At 54.5% G+C, this 15890-nt stretch overlaps 7 protein-coding genes across 7 annotated transcripts; 4 read left to right on the top strand and 3 right to left on the bottom strand.

Annotated features, from left to right (window-relative positions):
* Positions 1–56: 56 nt before the first annotated feature.
* Positions 57–1984, bottom strand: QBC33DRAFT_212684 (uncharacterized protein). The gene is made up of 3 exons (XM_060422682.1): positions 1557–1984; positions 1072–1486; positions 57–1008 (listed from the first exon to the last, which is right to left on the bottom strand). The coding sequence occupies exons 1-3, from the start codon at positions 1906–1908 to the stop codon at positions 348–350; spliced, it is 1428 nt and encodes a 475-aa protein (XP_060280073.1). The 5' UTR covers positions 1909–1984; the 3' UTR covers positions 57–347.
* A 224-nt stretch (positions 1985–2208) lies between these two features.
* On the top strand, positions 2209–3602 carry QBC33DRAFT_212708 (uncharacterized protein). Its single transcript, XM_060422683.1, has 2 exons — positions 2209–3280; positions 3365–3602. Exons 1-2 carry the CDS (start codon positions 2370–2372, stop codon positions 3480–3482), a joined length of 1029 nt encoding a protein of 342 aa, XP_060280074.1. The 5' UTR covers positions 2209–2369; the 3' UTR covers positions 3483–3602.
* A 254-nt stretch (positions 3603–3856) lies between these two features.
* QBC33DRAFT_596621 (uncharacterized protein) lies at positions 3857–5006 on the bottom strand. The gene is made up of 2 exons (XM_060431888.1): positions 4470–5006; positions 3857–4336 (listed from the first exon to the last, which is right to left on the bottom strand). Exons 1-2 carry the CDS (start codon positions 4961–4963, stop codon positions 3910–3912), a joined length of 921 nt encoding a protein of 306 aa, XP_060280075.1. The 5' UTR covers positions 4964–5006; the 3' UTR covers positions 3857–3909.
* Positions 5007–5272: 266 nt separating this feature from the next.
* On the bottom strand, positions 5273–10355 carry QBC33DRAFT_622576 (uncharacterized protein; the record flags this gene model as incomplete). The annotated part of the gene is made up of 12 exons (XM_060432844.1): positions 9294–10355; positions 8760–9229; positions 8292–8696; positions 7149–8208; positions 6834–7064; positions 6720–6762; positions 6406–6592; positions 6134–6301; positions 5990–6077; positions 5831–5905; positions 5588–5591; positions 5273–5382 (listed from the first exon to the last, which is right to left on the bottom strand). Exons 1-12 carry the CDS (start codon positions 10101–10103, stop codon positions 5273–5275), a joined length of 3651 nt encoding a protein of 1216 aa, XP_060280076.1. The 5' UTR covers positions 10104–10355.
* A 1163-nt stretch (positions 10356–11518) lies between these two features.
* On the top strand, positions 11519–12848 carry QBC33DRAFT_562444 (uncharacterized protein; the record flags this gene model as incomplete). Its single annotated transcript, XM_060430208.1, has 2 exons — positions 11519–11712; positions 12296–12848. 2 exons carry the CDS (start codon positions 11519–11521, stop codon positions 12846–12848), a joined length of 747 nt encoding a protein of 248 aa, XP_060280077.1.
* Positions 12849–13031: 183 nt separating this feature from the next.
* QBC33DRAFT_212727 (uncharacterized protein) lies at positions 13032–14071 on the top strand. Its single transcript, XM_060422684.1, has one exon. It carries the CDS (start codon positions 13215–13217, stop codon positions 13710–13712), a length of 498 nt encoding a protein of 165 aa, XP_060280078.1. The 5' UTR covers positions 13032–13214; the 3' UTR covers positions 13713–14071.
* An 85-nt stretch (positions 14072–14156) lies between these two features.
* On the top strand, positions 14157–15784 carry QBC33DRAFT_562446 (uncharacterized protein; the record flags this gene model as incomplete). The annotated part of the gene is made up of 2 exons (XM_060430209.1): positions 14157–14404; positions 14494–15784. 2 exons carry the CDS (start codon positions 14157–14159, stop codon positions 15782–15784), a joined length of 1539 nt encoding a protein of 512 aa, XP_060280079.1.
* Between the last annotated feature and the right edge of the window lie 106 nt (positions 15785–15890).

Consider the following 15890-nt stretch of genomic DNA (forward strand, 5'->3'; position numbering starts at 1 on the left):
TCGGATTTGAGATTCTAGGAGATTGCAAGGACAATACCTAAGGACCTCCATTGCCGTAGCGTTGTCCTCCCTGGAAAGCTCTTCGGCACTGGTCCGGAAGTCATCCACTTCGTAATACCATAACCGATTTCCACTCTCATCCCTCACTCTCCACCTTGGGACAACCCGACCACGACGTACGCCGGCGTGTCATGAACACCGATCAGCCCGGTCAACAGAGACCAGTACCAACCCGCGCAGGCACGGGTGCGTGCACCTCACCTGCCCCGACACCTCCTCCCCTTCGGCTGCTTGACGTCTTGACTACCGGTGGACTAGCCCTGTTGTACCGTTACCCAGACATGCCGCTAGCATCTCACGCTTTTCTCCGTCCTTAATTTATCGAAAGCCCTCTTCCCTGGCACGTTGTGGATGGATGGAATCCAGAAAAAAAGACATAGAATCCGATGTACCTCGGCCCATGATGACCCCGGCGCGATATTATCCCATATCGCACGTAGCCACGACTCTTCAGCGTCCCATACCGTTATGAGACCGATAATGACCAGCCAGGTCGTCAGGTTTTGGAGTTCAGGAGTTGATGATTCCATGGCTCGAAGGGAGGTTTGGAAGCGATTATTCAGGTGGTTGTACGGTAACCTGTGTCCTGGTAATTGGTACATGGTTGTCAAGAAGGCCAACATACCCAGACGGAGACATTCGGATGTAATGCTGTTGACTTCGTTCTCAAGCTCCAAAAGTCGACTCTGAATTGTGGCCAAGGGATGCTGAAACTTATCCCCACTCAACCTTGAGTTGCTGCTCAAACTTTCGTTGGCTGAAGCTACTAGCTCCTGGAGATCGCGAAGGACAAGGACGACTTTCGTATCGAGAAGCCCAGCGTTAATCAGCGGATCCAAACCATCTGGAGTGAGGCGGCGTGGAGCTCTCTGAATCGGCGTCCGGGACACAGGAAGCGTGGGAAACTGTAGCTTTTGGCCCGTGGACAGAAACCAAGAAAGAACAAGTCTGAGATGCCAAATTAGATCATGGTATTATTATCGCATGATGTTCCATGTATGCGCAGCTTACCGATCTAGTTTGAAGTGCAGGCTGGGGTCACTGCGTAGGTAGTCGAGTCCGCCTCGGAGCATCACAATGCGGTAGAGGCCTGATATATGGGCCCACGTAGCGTCATAGTCCCCTATTATGGCGGCTACTGAGGCAAGAATGAGGACGATGATTATGGTCGAGTCAAAAGCATGGGACTCTGTTGTAGAGAGCCTCTTGTTCAACATCGATAGTGCGGTTTGGAGGTAGCTTTGTGTTCTGGCGGTGAGCGCTTTGTGTTCAACGAGGTCGAAGAATGCCGAGGAGGCGAACAAAACGGTGTGAGAGAAATCATCGTCTTGGTAAAGCCAGTAGTAAGCTGGATCCTGCGTTGATTCAAACTCGACAAAGCGATGGATGGGATATATTGCGCTCAGAATTGACCCAAAGGTAAAAACTGTGAAGAGTAAGTATACCGAGTTAGGCCGTTTGAAGAGAGGAATAAGGATGAGATGACGGTTACTCACACCTGTGTTGAACAAGGCGAGCCTTTTTGTCGATCTCTGCGTCAAACTGAGAGAAGACACGATTGTTTGCCAGCCACGGGGCAATGTCAGAGCTAGGGGTATTCTCCCCTTCTCTATGTTGAAGTCTAGTGTGTGGTGAGGTGGAATTCGTTGGTAAAGGGTGGGCTAGCGGCTGAAGTCGCATCGCCTGATCCTGCAGCTGGGAATCTCGCTTTGCCTGTCGCACGGATCGACGCGATCCCTCGCGCGCATTTCTCCCGCGCATGCAGCGGCTGCGGATGAGAGACCTGTCGGCAGATTCGGGCTTGCCGAAGGAGCTTGTGGTGACAAATACAAACTCGGCCGCCGGCATGATGAGTGAGCTGGCTGTGGTGACGGTGATGGTGTTTTGAATGGATGTCCAGAAGGAGGAAGCATTATGGTCGAAGTGACGTCGAGTGAGGCAACAGCGCCGGGAATAACGGGCTTGGCGATCCGGCTGAACGTTGGAAGGAAGGACTTAAATCCCGGAAAAGTGGGACCGTGGTCGAAAGATCCACCGATTCGAACAAGCCCAGCAACCAGATTGTTTTCCGTTTTGGGAATAGTCCAGGGCCTCGATTGTCTGATAATTACGGATTACGTGTGTCTAAACCCACAAGCTCCGTGGGACATATAACGGCAAAGATATGTATATAAGCCGGACCTCAAGTCATTGTACCAAGGACCTTGAACAGTTTGACTCTTAAAACTATTTATTCTTTCCCCAAAAGTCAAGTACTCCCCTGTCTCCGTCTCAGTGTCAAACCAACCTCAAACAATTATCCGTCCGCCATGGGCTCTCTCTCCATCCCACCCCTTTCTAACACACACTGGGAGTTGTTGGTAAGGTCGCAGTTTCTCGTCAAACCTCGACCGCCGCCCAAAGGAACATCACTTTGTGGCCAGACAGCCATTATCACCGGCGGTAACAGCGGCATCGGCCTGGAAACCGCCCACGAGTTTCTCGAGCTTGGAGTCAAGCACCTCATTCTCGGAGTGCGATCCGTCAAGAAAGGCGAGGAGGTCGCCATCCCAATGAGAGAGGCACATCCTGAAGCCAAAGTCGAAATCTGGCCGCTAGACATGCTCTCGTATCAGTCCATCCAAGAATTCGCGGAGAGGTGTGCACAATTAACACGCCTTGACATTGCCATCCTCAACGCGGCCTTTACACAGAAGGAGTTCAAGATCAACCCCTCTACGAAACACGAGGAAGTTTTCCAAGTCAACTATCTTTCCACCGCTCTCCTCGCCATCCTCCTCCTCCCGACCCTCAAAGCGAAAAGCCCCACCGGCACGCCCGGCCGACTCACGCTCGTCTGTTCTGGTACGGCACTCGCGTCGAAATTCCCCAATCGCGACGCCGTGCCCTTGATCCCCTCCTTCGACGATGGCACTGGCTGGAACCTTTTCGCAGCCAACGATCGCTACGGGACGTCCAAGACGCTCGTCCAGATGCTTACCCACAAGCTGGGGGAACTCGTCCCGCGGGAGGACGTGCTGGTCAACACCGTTGACCCGGGACTGACGGGTGGCTCTGGGCTGTTCAGAGACGCCAAAGGCCCATTGCTGTGGGCCCTTAAGCTCTGGTTGCTGGTTGCGGCGCGGACGCTGCGACAAGCGGCTTGGACGTACGTGGATGCGGCGGTTGTGAAGGGTGAAGCGACTCATGGCTCGTACTTGATGAACTTGGAGATCTACCCGTAAGTACTTGTCGCGATGCCTTTCTCAGAGCAGTTGCTCTTTCGGGCTCTCTGCTGCCGTGATCTACTGCTGACTTTTTAAAGGTTTTACCCCGTGATGTACCAAGAAAAGGGGATGAAAACAGTAGAAAGGCTTTGGGACGAGACCTTGGAGGAGTTGGAATTCGCTAACGCTAAGAAGATAATGGAAGCTCTAAAGTGAGAGAGGCATTTGTCCGCAGTATGAGCCGGTCAAACATATCGTGGAGGTGCATGAGGGAGTTAATAGCTTGGCTGGTACTAGCAGTGTTTTCTTTCTCTGACATTAGACAATTAATACGGCGCATTCTTTTCATTGCCCTAATATTAGATCCGAATCAGCTTTTGTGAATGGCTGCGGTGCTTGGTCCCCAGCATAAGTATGACCTTGGCTGTCCAGCAGCGCACATACATAAACGCTGATCCTCCATCGTGTCTCGTCCGAGGTCCGGTCTAGATAGGCCGAAATCCCGAGAAACCCGTGTGTCCACCTCGTCTAGTTGGAATGATTGACGATTGCTACGAAAATGACCCTTCATGTAATCTGATTATCTGACCTTCAAGACTATTTCAACGGTTCAACGCCTCAATTATAGCCTTCGCTCCTCCAATCATGGAATGATGAAGCCTAGCTCCGCCTGCCAATTCCAATTTAGATTTGATGGCACATTATACTTCGAGTTCTTCAGATAGCAATAGTTGAACTTTGCCATCTCGGTATTCACAAAGCCATCCCAACCCCATATCCATACGACAGCAGAACAATCGGTGCCTTCGGCACGACTGCGAGCGCACCGAGTCATACAATCTTCCAAACTGTAAGCCGTGAAGCTAGTGATGTCGTTGGAGATAACATTCGCACCGCACCGCCGAAGGAACCGGACGCCGGTGGTTAGATCCTCGTATACTGTGTTGTTGCTGTAGGGGCAGTCGATGAAGGTGGTGGTTCCGCCAGCGCTAAGGGTTGCCATCACAGGGCTTTGCTCGACGGGGTACGCAGTTGCCGAGTAGGTTACTGACGAGGAAAAGGAGGTGATGCTGGAAGGAAGTTGATTAGAGGACGGCATAACTTAGACCACACCAGATGGCGAGGCCATAAAAAAGAAAGGTACCGGGGAGGGGGGGTAAGCGTGTAGGAGGGAGACACTCGTTGGTGATCGATGCTACTAACCTTGAAAACGAAGGTACTGTGGTGGGCATATTCGTGAACGCAGTTGTGCTTCCTGCCCCCCCTGACGCCGGCGTCGACGACGGTGATGTTGAGGACGAAGCACTACCATCCCTGGATGGGCTGGTATTTCTGGCAGACGCTAGTTGCGAGCCGAGAACACCCGCCACAACCGCGATCGCAGCAATCAAACCAAGCGCCAAGGCACCTGCGATGAGCCAGAACCTCCTGCTGCGTGGTTTCCGCACTTGGCTTGTCGATTCATCAGCATTAATCCCCGGCGCTGACGACGGTGTATTCGCGGCGGTTGGTAGCTCATTGTATGTGTATGCGTCTTGACCGTTATGCCACTGGAGATTCTGGCTCTGAGCCACCTCGAGGTCCTGGTTGTGAGCCATCTCAGGGCCCTGATTCGAAGCCACTTCAAGGCTTAGGTGCTGAACCACCTCAAGGTCTCCATGGTCTCGTTTGACCTCGAGATCACTGTTGTGCTCCATGTCGACGGAGAACCGGGCGTCGTTGTGCGAGTCGGGGGAGCTGTCACCGCGGAAAGCGAGGAGAAAATGTCATGGTTCGCCGAGAAGCGGAAAGCCCCTTTTTAGTAGTCATGCCAATCCGCCTGGAAGCACTAAGCCTTATAACGCCTTGTTAGGTAAGAAATGCATATGATTCGCCTACACGTATCTTGTTTTGAGTGTCTTGAATGCAGTGTGACGGGATGCGCCTGGGGCCCATATATGGTGGGCAGTTGTATCCTTAAATGAAGGCTACGTAGTATTCAATTCGAGCCTAGCAAAGGGTCTAAATCAGTGGCCGGACGTGAGGAACCGCTTCCTTTCTCGCTTCTCTTCTTCCTCTCCCTCTTCCTCTTTGAGTATGGTGTACTCGTAGAATGTCCTATCTTGCAGTATTCTGCCTTGAAATCGTTGCAAGAAGACCTGTTAGGTAGATTTGATAACACACCAGCTAGAACCGGTCAAACCAATTAGGACCTATGATCGGCCCTGCATCTCTGCCGGGCCGATCACGCTGATCAACCGGAGATTACAGGGGTCGGCCAGCACGGCATCAGCTGCTCTCGTGACCTACGCAGCCAATGTGAGGATGCCTAGCAGACTTACCTGACTTATACATGGAATACAAGGGCTGCCTGCTACCACAAGCCCAAGCCAAGTGGGTGTAATATACTAATTACTACTCCCTCTACCAAGTGTACGTCTATGTGATCGGGCCTGAAGGGTGTTACACAACTTGGTTTTCGCCAGGTGGTGGGGCGATTTTGCAGATCCCCAGGACGGTGTAGGTATGTACCATGTACTTGTACTTATATACATGAGCGCCTCCACCCTCTACGAAGCGCATACATTGTACGACGGGTACTCGTCCTGTCGGGCCGTGGCCATGACCACGTTCGGTCGGTCGACGTCGGCGAAGGTGTTCTACTACAGCACACTCGTGCCTGATCTTGTCCGCCATGGATGGGGCGACTATGGTCCGGTCATAGGGTCCGGGTTTGTCGGCACCAGGCTGTCTGGCTCCTGGGCATCGGCAATATCTTGCAGAATCTCAGGATCCAGGGCCTCCATGTCTTGGATCACCCGAGCTTCTCGACTTGCAAGCAGTCGGTGTGGTAGCTAAAGAGGTCGCTGGCGAATGATTAGTAGGACATGTTTGTGAGTGCGTTGGCGTCGTCCTTATCCTTCTTGATGGAGCGAAGCCGGCGGATATCGGAAGAGACGTGACGGCCAATAACCGGATGGATGACGGGGAGGTCGCTGGCGCTCTCTTCTTTCGACGAGACTCCCTTGACCTGGATGTACCCAGCGCTGATGGAACTGGAGTCCGGTTCCTAGCTCTCGATGGCGCCTAACCCTGCTAGCGGTGTATTGGAGTAGACGCCTTGAAAAGCAGATTAGGTATGGGATTTAGAACGAGGAACGAATCCGAAGAGCTGGACAAGAGTGTGCCGTCTTTGGATACTTCAACCTGAACGATATTGGCGGCAAGGTCGTTGATAAACCTCTCGACGACCTTGAAAACAAAGCCTTGGTCAATACCCTCGGGTAAATACACGTCGACAAAGCGCCGCTGGTCCCAGCCATGTATGAGCCATTTGTCGCCATCACCTGCAAGTGCGTATCTTTTGGCAGAGCCGAAGTACTCGTCTGTGAGACAGCGCGAAAAATAGCGCGAGCCCATGTTCATTGCCCGAGTCGGTAGAGAAAGAAAGCCGATGCCTCAGTTCGTATTTACCGACAGAGCGATTCTCCTCGGCCAGTTTTGCCATCCCTTCTAACTGCCACCAGATCCCAGTCCAGCCGCCGAATTCCCAACCCGGCCGGCAGGAGATCATGTACCAAAATGTACTTTATAATGCCTCTTCAAGTTGTCCTTCCGTTCATACGTCTTGCCGCATCCGGGCACCTCGCAGGCGAAGCTCTCGTTTTCCACCATTCCGGGATGATTCGCGGCCTGGTGCCTCCTGAGATCGCGAGAGGTCGCGCACCGATACTCGCAGCCGTCGACCATGCACGCGATCGGCTTTGTGTGCGCCAAGCTGTGTTTGCTGCCGGATGTAATTGTCGCGTTAATGTTGGTCTGTCCTGCGGAAGGGGGAGGGAGGGAGGGGCGGGATAGATCCTACTTGAGATCGCATTTGCGACGGAAGACCGTGGCACACACCTCGCAGCTAAAGTGGGCTCCGGTAAATTGTGCGGAGGCTACCGACGACGAGTTTGAATTGTTCAAATATATGGGAGGCGGCATCTCCGATGTATCCGGCGGTTCGATCGCATTTCTCGTTTGGTGCTGCTCAGGTGCCGAGTCGGTGCGTGGCTGGATAATTCCGCTGCCTCTCATCGATAGTATGGCAGCGGGAGAGAGTGTGAGATCCCGTCGCCGCTTTACCTTGGAGTTATCCGCTGGGCTACCGGCACTCCCAGCCGAGATTTGGTCGGGGGCATCGACGTCCATCGCGTCAATCTCCGCGCCCGGTGGCTTGTCTCCTATAACAACAGACGTGGGCGATGCTTCGTCCAAGTCCATATCACCGGCGCGATACGGCGCTGCGCTGAACACCATTGTTTTAGGGTCGTATAACAGGCGATCCATCGAGCGAGCGAGACCGTGGCCCAGACGCAAGATGCGGCTGATGCGGCTGTCGTCGTAGCCGACAGCGGGACATACCATCTCGTCGTAGTACTCGTAGTCGGTATTCCTCTCCGAGAACCACCCAGCAGGAAAATAACCCCCCGCCCATGGCAGGCCCCTCATGGCGAAATCCTCAGGCAGCGGCTGGTGGTCACTGTCGGGAGGTGGGAACAACTCGCGATCTGCCCAGCCGTCGGCCTCGGGCAACGACGCCAGGTGGTTCAGAAACTGGGCTAACAGGTCCCATGGAAAGATGTCTTGGACAAACTCCATCGCGGCCGGATGCCGGGCCAGGTGGTCCATGAAGACCAGGATGACGTGCGAGTAGGGTAGGATGTTCGGGTCCTTGGCCCGATTCCACACGATTTCGGTTGTTTGCATGGCCAGGTCAATGGCCGCGCGTGACATTGCCTCGTCCCTGGTTGGAGGACCAGCGGCCTTAGCGGTCAGGTTGTCTTTGTTCGAGGATTCGGAGTGCCCCACGCTGTCATCACCGGAATCGTCTGTCAGTGGTGTCATAGCCATCACAAAGGGATTTCTCTCTGCTCCGTATCCCATCATTGAGCAGAGGGACGCAATCGCCACGTGAAATCTGGTCGGCTCGAGTCTTAGCACAGTACACGGTAATTAATGCTGAGGGTTCTAGCTGCAGGCATCGGCCGACTAAGTACTCACCCTTCTTGCAGCCACATCTTCTTTCGGGAGGCAATGTGGGAATCAAGCTGAGGGAGAAAGTCCTGCCGATACTCATCGAAGGAGCTGTCAATCCCTCTGACCAAGACGGTATGTGCCCTGACAAACGCTACATCGGCAGGTAGAGGACGTGGAGTTGGGGTTCTCTCCAAGGTCGGATTGAAAATCGTCATAATACTCTCTCTAGAGGAAAGAAAAGGGTTGGGAACAGAGAGACTCTTGGTGTAGTAAAACAGCTGCCGCACAGCGTCGGGTCTGCTCAGAACTGCAAGATGGTGGTAGAGTCTCCCGGTTGTGGGGTTCCTGTCGGACGTATATGCATACCAATATCTCGAGACACTCGTCCAGACCTGTCGATCTCGTATGTTGTCATCCTCAATTGCCAGACTACCAGGGATCAGGATCAGCCACAGGAGGTTCGTCGCCAGGTCATGTCATTCCACTACATACCGATATCGGCCAAGATCCCCCAGGCACTCAGTCCAGATATCCCCAAACACAGGAACTGTCTCATACAGCACGGCAATCAATGAATAGGCTTGGTAGATGAAGGTGCACATATGCTCCGAGGACTCGGGCAATCGGTGCCGGAGGAGCTCCAGAAAGGAGTGGACCCCGTGGCGCCACATCCGCGCGGGCATGGCGTATTTCGACGCAAGACGTCGCAGTGCCGGGCTAGCGCTAGGGTGCTGGCTGACTAGGAAAAAATCGTGATGCTCATGCAGGAGTGTGCGATGAAGCGCGATCAGCGCCTGCCAATGCTCATTGTTTAGCTTCTCACTGCTGCTGGCCTGTGCATTGTCAATCTCGATGCACTTGGCCTCAACCATCACCAGGCCAGCGTAAATGCCCTTGACCTCGGCCACCAGCTGCTCCTGGCTGATTGGCCTAGTCTCGGGTTGCTTGATCAGAATCGCCGGCTAATATGTCGTCGTTAACTATTTTTCTCCGTTTGGGTTCACTGCGGGCACCCGCTAGACTCACAGGTGAGAATGGAGTCCGAGACACATCCGCGGTGGGCGAAAACAGCATCTTCCCTCTAGCCTGGCTACGCCAAGCCTTATCAGACTTGGAGCCAGGCGACGTGTTCGCATTGGAGTCTGCACCCGACGACGGTCGCCTCTTGCGCTTCTGCGGACTGATATCCTGGCCGAATTCGAGGATCAATGCTCCAGCGCTGAAGAGTGGATGGCGGGAGCCATAGTGATGCTCCCTCCACTGCTTCTCCTCCTGCCCGTCCCCCTTGCCATCCCTGCCATTGAGGATGCTGGGGTCAGGGCCAACCGGCTGGAATGGGTCGAAGACGCTCTCGGGGCTGCTTCCATCTCGCTCCGTGGTGGTCGGGGGGCGCTCATCAGTGACCCGCGCGGCAGAGCTCCCGGGGGCATCGGCAGCGTCGTACTGCAGACGGGACTCGCCTACTAAGGCGGCGTCGGCCTCCCCGACTGGGTAGAGAGTGTCATGGTAGGCGTCAGTCACATTCCGAGGGAGGTGGGCTGCAAAGTGTGATGCAATATCATGGCCGTCCTCCTCCTCGGCCACAGAAACAGCGTCAGTTCGAGCAATCGATGGCGACGGCGACGGCGACAAAGAAGACGATGACGACGAGGTTGTGTCATGTCCGCCGCTGCATGGTGTCACGTCGTTGGAGACATCGCAACGACTGCAGGGGGATGGAAAGGCCAATTGCCCGAACTCGGCAGCACCCTGATTAGGGCCTGCAGCCCATGACCGATGCGCCTGGAGAATGAAGAAAAGAGCTGCCTCCCAGAGGAGATTCCGGTACAGCAACATCGCTGCTTCGGGGGTTTGGGTGAGAGCGGTGGACGGATGTGTAAGTTCACTTGAGGCCCGGTCAGGCCGACTACTCGACCGAAGGCCCTAAAACGCAGCAAGCCCGGTTCGATATACTCATCATCATCTAGGGAGCGTTGAATTGAAGCGGGTGGGAATTGGTCAAGATCTATGATCAAGGTCGGTTGGTGACAAGAAGTTTGTGGCATGTGGTACTGTACAAGCTGCAGCACAGACTTGCATCCCGCGTGGACTCCCAATTCCGCTGTTTGTTCGGCGGTGGTGGCCTCCAGCTGAACCCGGGCTCCAGTCTTATTGGTGGGTGTGGGTGGTGGTGCTTGACCCGTTATGACATATGTGATGCTTATGTGGGTTGTTTGCGATAACTTGCATTCGATCTTGACTTGGGAGATATATCGATCTAGGGAGGGCTGGTGGCCTCATGATAGCGCTGACAAAGCAATATCTTTTTGTTGCATCTACCACCACTGATGCACCAATGCCTCGCTACTTGCTATTGGTGCCTCTATATACGCCTACTACGAGTATTTTTGCTACATCTGCTATAAGTATCCCTGATGCACATGGCCTATGCCAGTGTTACTATCGATGATAGGAAGGCCCGTACGCAACGACTCGTTCCCCGAGATAATGAAGAAATAGTTGGTTAGTCGGTGGCTTATTCGGTGGCTTGATCAGTGAGGCTGGCCTTGGTTGGTTGGTTTTCGCAAGTCGATTTTACTCAGCCACGCCACCACAGTTAAAAAGCCGCAAAAAAGTCCTCGAGGAATGAAGTGTTAGATTTTCGCAGGGTGAGAGCGGAGCAAGGTGCCACCAGTTCTGCACCGTACCTGTGCTGGTGACATGAGGCAAGGCAGTAAGCAGGGTGGGGTTTGCCAAGGCGCATTCGAGTTAAGCTGCAATCTTGGTTCCCCGGAAAGTGCTTGGCGATGGCGCCTGGCGTTAATCCCTTGTATCAAAATTCTTATTAAGCGCTTCTTCCGAGTTTATGATACCCAATGAAATATTCAAGCATGGAGGTCGCTGATAAGGCTGAGCCACCAACGTTATGATTCGCTGACTGGTCGCTTCTAGGTTGGCATCCTTGCCCATCGCGTGTCAGGCTCTCAGCAAACTGGCGTACAGAGCATCTTCCGTGCGGCTACCATTTGGTTCATTTCCTGCATGGCTGGTGTCTCCGTTGCTGGACCGTTGTGCCACGGCGGCAATTGACAGACATTTAAAACACTCCAAAGGACAGGGGCAAACGAGGCTCTACCCCCTTACTAAAAATAATTGAGCTGGGAGGGAAAGAGACATGTCCACAAAAGGCACCATAAATGACCTCCTCCCTGCACCCAGTTCTGATTAATTTCACCTACCTGATCCTCTAATCCCCCTAGCAGCCCTCGAAGATGACGAGTTCAGCGTCGCCCGACCCCAGTAAGCACTACTACGTCCAACTCAACGGGCGGAGCAGCGACTGCATGGTCGCCCATCCGGGGTTGATTGCACCGACAGATTACCCTATCCGGGTCGAGTCCTGTGCCGCAGCCGGCGACAGTGCACTGTGGCGGTTCGCATCGGATGGCGATGGCCGCGACTTCGTGTACAACAAAGCATTCGGCGAGACAAGCCAACGGCTTGACTTTGTGCAACCTGTTGGTTTCCCCCCCCGTCCTCATCATGGATGTGAACTGGGTCCGGCAGAGACCCGGCGTGGACATTTTCACTGCCGCCGGGCTTACTTCACGGCCATAAACTCGGACTACGAGACGTGGCAGCTGCAGCCATCCGGGCAGACGGTCACCCGGAGCGCATACGGCCCGTCAACTTGAACTACGCACTGGCTCCTTTCACCCTCCTCTGTAAACCCCGCCGCCGGGCGCATGTCGGCCTAGAGTGACGACATGGCCTACCACCAATCGGCTGCTCATGCTGTATTACGGTGGGCGATAGCTGACACTGGGTCAAAACCTCAATTTTCTTATTTAGCCGGCGGGGCGAAGCTGCTGCCTAAACTTCCCCCAGATCAGTAGGCGCACTTCTGGTTATTGTATTATCGCAACATGCAATAGAGACTTCTTTGCTCGACAAGAGAGATTACGTCCATCAAAGTCAAATTCCAGCTTAGCAAGGAAATGGCAGAATCAAATCGAGCGACACATCTTTGCACTCATCCATCTCGATAGTGGGCGCCTACCCGCAGCACGCCAATATTTGACGGCGAACAACCGGTGGAAGCTGGTACGCGCTGTCTTCTTCCGCGTTGACCTGCCCGAGTATGATGCAGCGGCCTGCGAGCGCGTCGAGTCGCCAGACGAGCAGCGGCTCAACAACGAGACCTTCACCAAGGCCGTGCTGGCTGTCTTCAGTCTGTTTTGCTTGGTCCAAACCCAGCAGGGGAGGGGGGAGGTACGCAATGGACCAGATATAATCTTCGGCATCGATGCAGCCTGCGAGAGTGACGATCGTTACAAGGGTGACGATCATTACAATGGCTATGCCCTTGTCAGGCACCAGATGCTCCGGCGTCAGGGACTAACCAACGACATCACCGATGCCCGCTACCAGAGCTCGTACCTCGAGCTTGTCCTTGAAGATGATCAGCAGTTACCTAGTATATCTTGGATATCCGAGTTCCGTGTCCCACATGGGGCACGTAAGATTGCTCCTGCGGCATGCTGCGAGATAGCAGCATCTCTGGTGAAAGTCGATACACTATGGCTTGAGTTGCCGGACTAGGAGAAGAAAAACCTAGAGTTGCGGCGACAGCTCCGGCATGGTATGTTTGATACCACAATGTCTAGTGATGAGGCACATGCACTTACAGCACGTCTTCTTGAATACAACACGTCTTCTTGAATAGATTTCGCAAAATCTATCGCCAAGCTACCCCATTCTATCCGAAATGCCAGGATTGATTCCAACTACCAAGGACCTCTTAACGATACCTATTCACCCCCCAATGTTCTTCCCCCAGACGCCACTGTCGATCCTTTAAGCGTTGCTCTCGGCAGATTCTCCCGCCAACTCATAACCCTACGTCTCTCGGCTTCTATGACAAACGACTTCTGGCTGAGCCTAGAGTCCGCGTCATCCTAGCCCCACATGAGAGAATTGCATGTCAGTCCATCCCGCGCCGCCCCAGACGGCAGATGGCTACTGGACCGGGACGATGTGATAGCTCGAGACTTGGACAGAAATCCACCAGTCGAGTCACCATTCGAGGTCTTGGACATGTCGGCCCCTGACGCACCTGCGCTCGAGGACCGGCCCTGGAAAACCTTCCGCGTGCGAGCAAGTACCGAAGCCACGCACGATCTGCTGCTCTCTGCTGCCCAGGCAGCGAAGCGCATGCCGGAGCTCAAAACCTGCCATGTGGGGGTAACATGTGGGCCGGGGGGCTTCCTTATGGACTACTCGGCTATGACATCGTCTCTCGGGTTCAAGGTAGATCACGGCTGGGAGCTAGAGGCTGAGATGGAAGAGGCGTGGCGGGGTGCATTTAGGAAACACCGAGGGTCGGGCAGCGAGTTGGACGTTCGCGTTGAGGCTCGGCCCCCTTCAAAACCTGATCGAAGCATCCCATATTACTCCTCCTACTAGGCTTACGGGGTGGGGTGGCTTGGAGCAGAAGGACCCCTTCGGAGGCGTAATGGGAGATATACATAAGTACAGATCCGAACACTGAGTCAAAGACGCTTGCTCATTAATCGATCTTAATGGATCTTGAAGGTTGTGAAGTCTAAAGTTTCCAACAAATTATAGACTTTCAGGAGGATCAAATTAGCAGTCTTGGCACAATCAGGCTACCCGGTAATATTCAGCATCTCTCCTCATTGGGAAGAATCTGTGCCTGCCAAGACCCAGATACAAGGGAATCCTAGTCGGATATTCGGCGCGAAGGAGCTGCAACCCTGCTAGATTGCACCATTGAGGGGCAGCATTGCTTCAAGGCAATATCAAGGTGAACCTCCCAAGTGCTTTTGTCGAAGTAGTCCGCCACTCTTCTTCTTTCCATTTCACCGTCTTAATTATATGTTCGGCGCCATGGAGAGCACCAACGAGAAGCTCGACTTCCAGCAGTCGACAGGGCCAGCCTACTCCCAGGTCGTCGCATTGAATGCCAACATTACTAAGGCCGACACGACGATAGTGCCGCAACGCAAGCATTCATGGGATAGAAAAAAGAGGCGCGCCATACTCGCGGGAGTAATTGTAGCGGCCGTCGTTCTCACTGTGATCTTCGGGTCAATCCTCGGGGCACGAGCCACCGAAGGTGACGAGGTTCTCCTGAGGTAAGTGAGGCACGGCTGGAAGAAAAAGGGAAAGAAAGAAGACAAGAAACCTGTCAACCTAGAACACAACTAATCGCCAAGCAACACAGTCTCCGCAGCCGTGACTACCTCCACAACGCCATCACCGGCACAACAACACCCACGCCCTTATACCCATACCCAACCTCAACCGCAACCCCCGGCGGCGGCCACGGCGGCAACGTCACCATCTCGCCCCGGCGAGACCTAGGCATCGGCCACGGCGGCCCCATCGGCGGCCCGGACTCGCTGATCGTGTGGCAGCTCAACAACCGCCGCGCGCTGTCGTGGAAGGAGCCAGGAAGCACCAGCACCAGCAACAGTGAATGGCACGCCGCCGCGTCGTCTCCCCGATCCTTCGCGGTCGCGCCCACGGCCGTGGCTATTGCCGGTGGTGACAATGAAGAGCGGATTGCACTCGCGCTTGATAGGCGGGGAGGTGTGCTTTATGCGCGGTACCGAGACGGCGTGTGGGAGGACCGTTGGAAAGGACTCGGGGGCTTAACCCGACCGGCGGCGGCGAGGCCGGCGGCTGTCTCTGTCGTCGAGGGGCGAGTGGATGTGTTTGTTGTTGATGCAGCAGGGAGAGTGTACCATGGGGTCTTGGACGGGGCCGAGTGGGGAGGCTGGGCAGAAATTGGGTCCGGGTTCGTGGGCGAGATAGCTGTCACGGGGTGGGAGGGGGATGGGAGGATTGACGTATTTGGGCGGACCGCGACTGGGGGGGGAAAGGGTATTGTCAAACACCGAGTCTGGAGCAGCAACGGTGATGGGGACTGGCAGGGCGGATGGGAAGATCTTGGCAGCCCGAGCCAAAGCTCGTGGGTCGGGCCGTTCGGGTCGCCATTGGCGGTTGTGTTTGCCGACGATGCAGGGGACATGGCGATCGACTTGGTGCAGGTCGTCGAGAATATGGGCACGCACCATAAGCTCTATTCTGGTGGTCAGTGGGGGGAATGGCGGCTGCTCTCGGCTAGCCACGAGGGTTACGAGTTTGCCAACACTCAGGCCCTGATCGGACGTCCCGGAGGAGCAGGCAGCAAGCCAGAAGATGATACGTCGTTGCCTGCAGCTCACCTCTTCTCCCGCGGTACGGACAACTGCATACACTACAACTCCTTCAACGGCACCGATTGGACCTTCTGGAACTATCTGTGGTGCTACGATACGCAAGGTGTCAATACCTGGCAGACACAGTATCTCTCGCTTGCCGCTGGATTCAATTCCGGGAATGGAGCTATCGATCTGGTGGCGGAGACCGTGGCAGGCGAGCTGCTGTACGTGACCTTGGGGGTTCCCGTCGATGAAGACAGTCGGTTTGGTGAAGTGCCGTGGGTCAACATAGGAGCAGCACCGGCTTGATCACTAATCACCAGCTGATCGGTGGTTCCACAAAGTCCACTGCCGGATGGGAAATTAGTGAGCTGAATAAGGCTGTTAAGAAAGTATATATAGAGACCGAAGCAAC

The sequence above is a fragment of the Phialemonium atrogriseum genome (genome assembly GCF_030411735.1).
Source record: "Phialemonium atrogriseum strain 8032-3 unplaced genomic scaffold QBC33scaffold_28, whole genome shotgun sequence".
In the NCBI taxonomy this organism is placed as follows: Eukaryota; Fungi; Ascomycota; class Sordariomycetes; order Cephalothecales; family Cephalothecaceae; genus Phialemonium; species Phialemonium atrogriseum.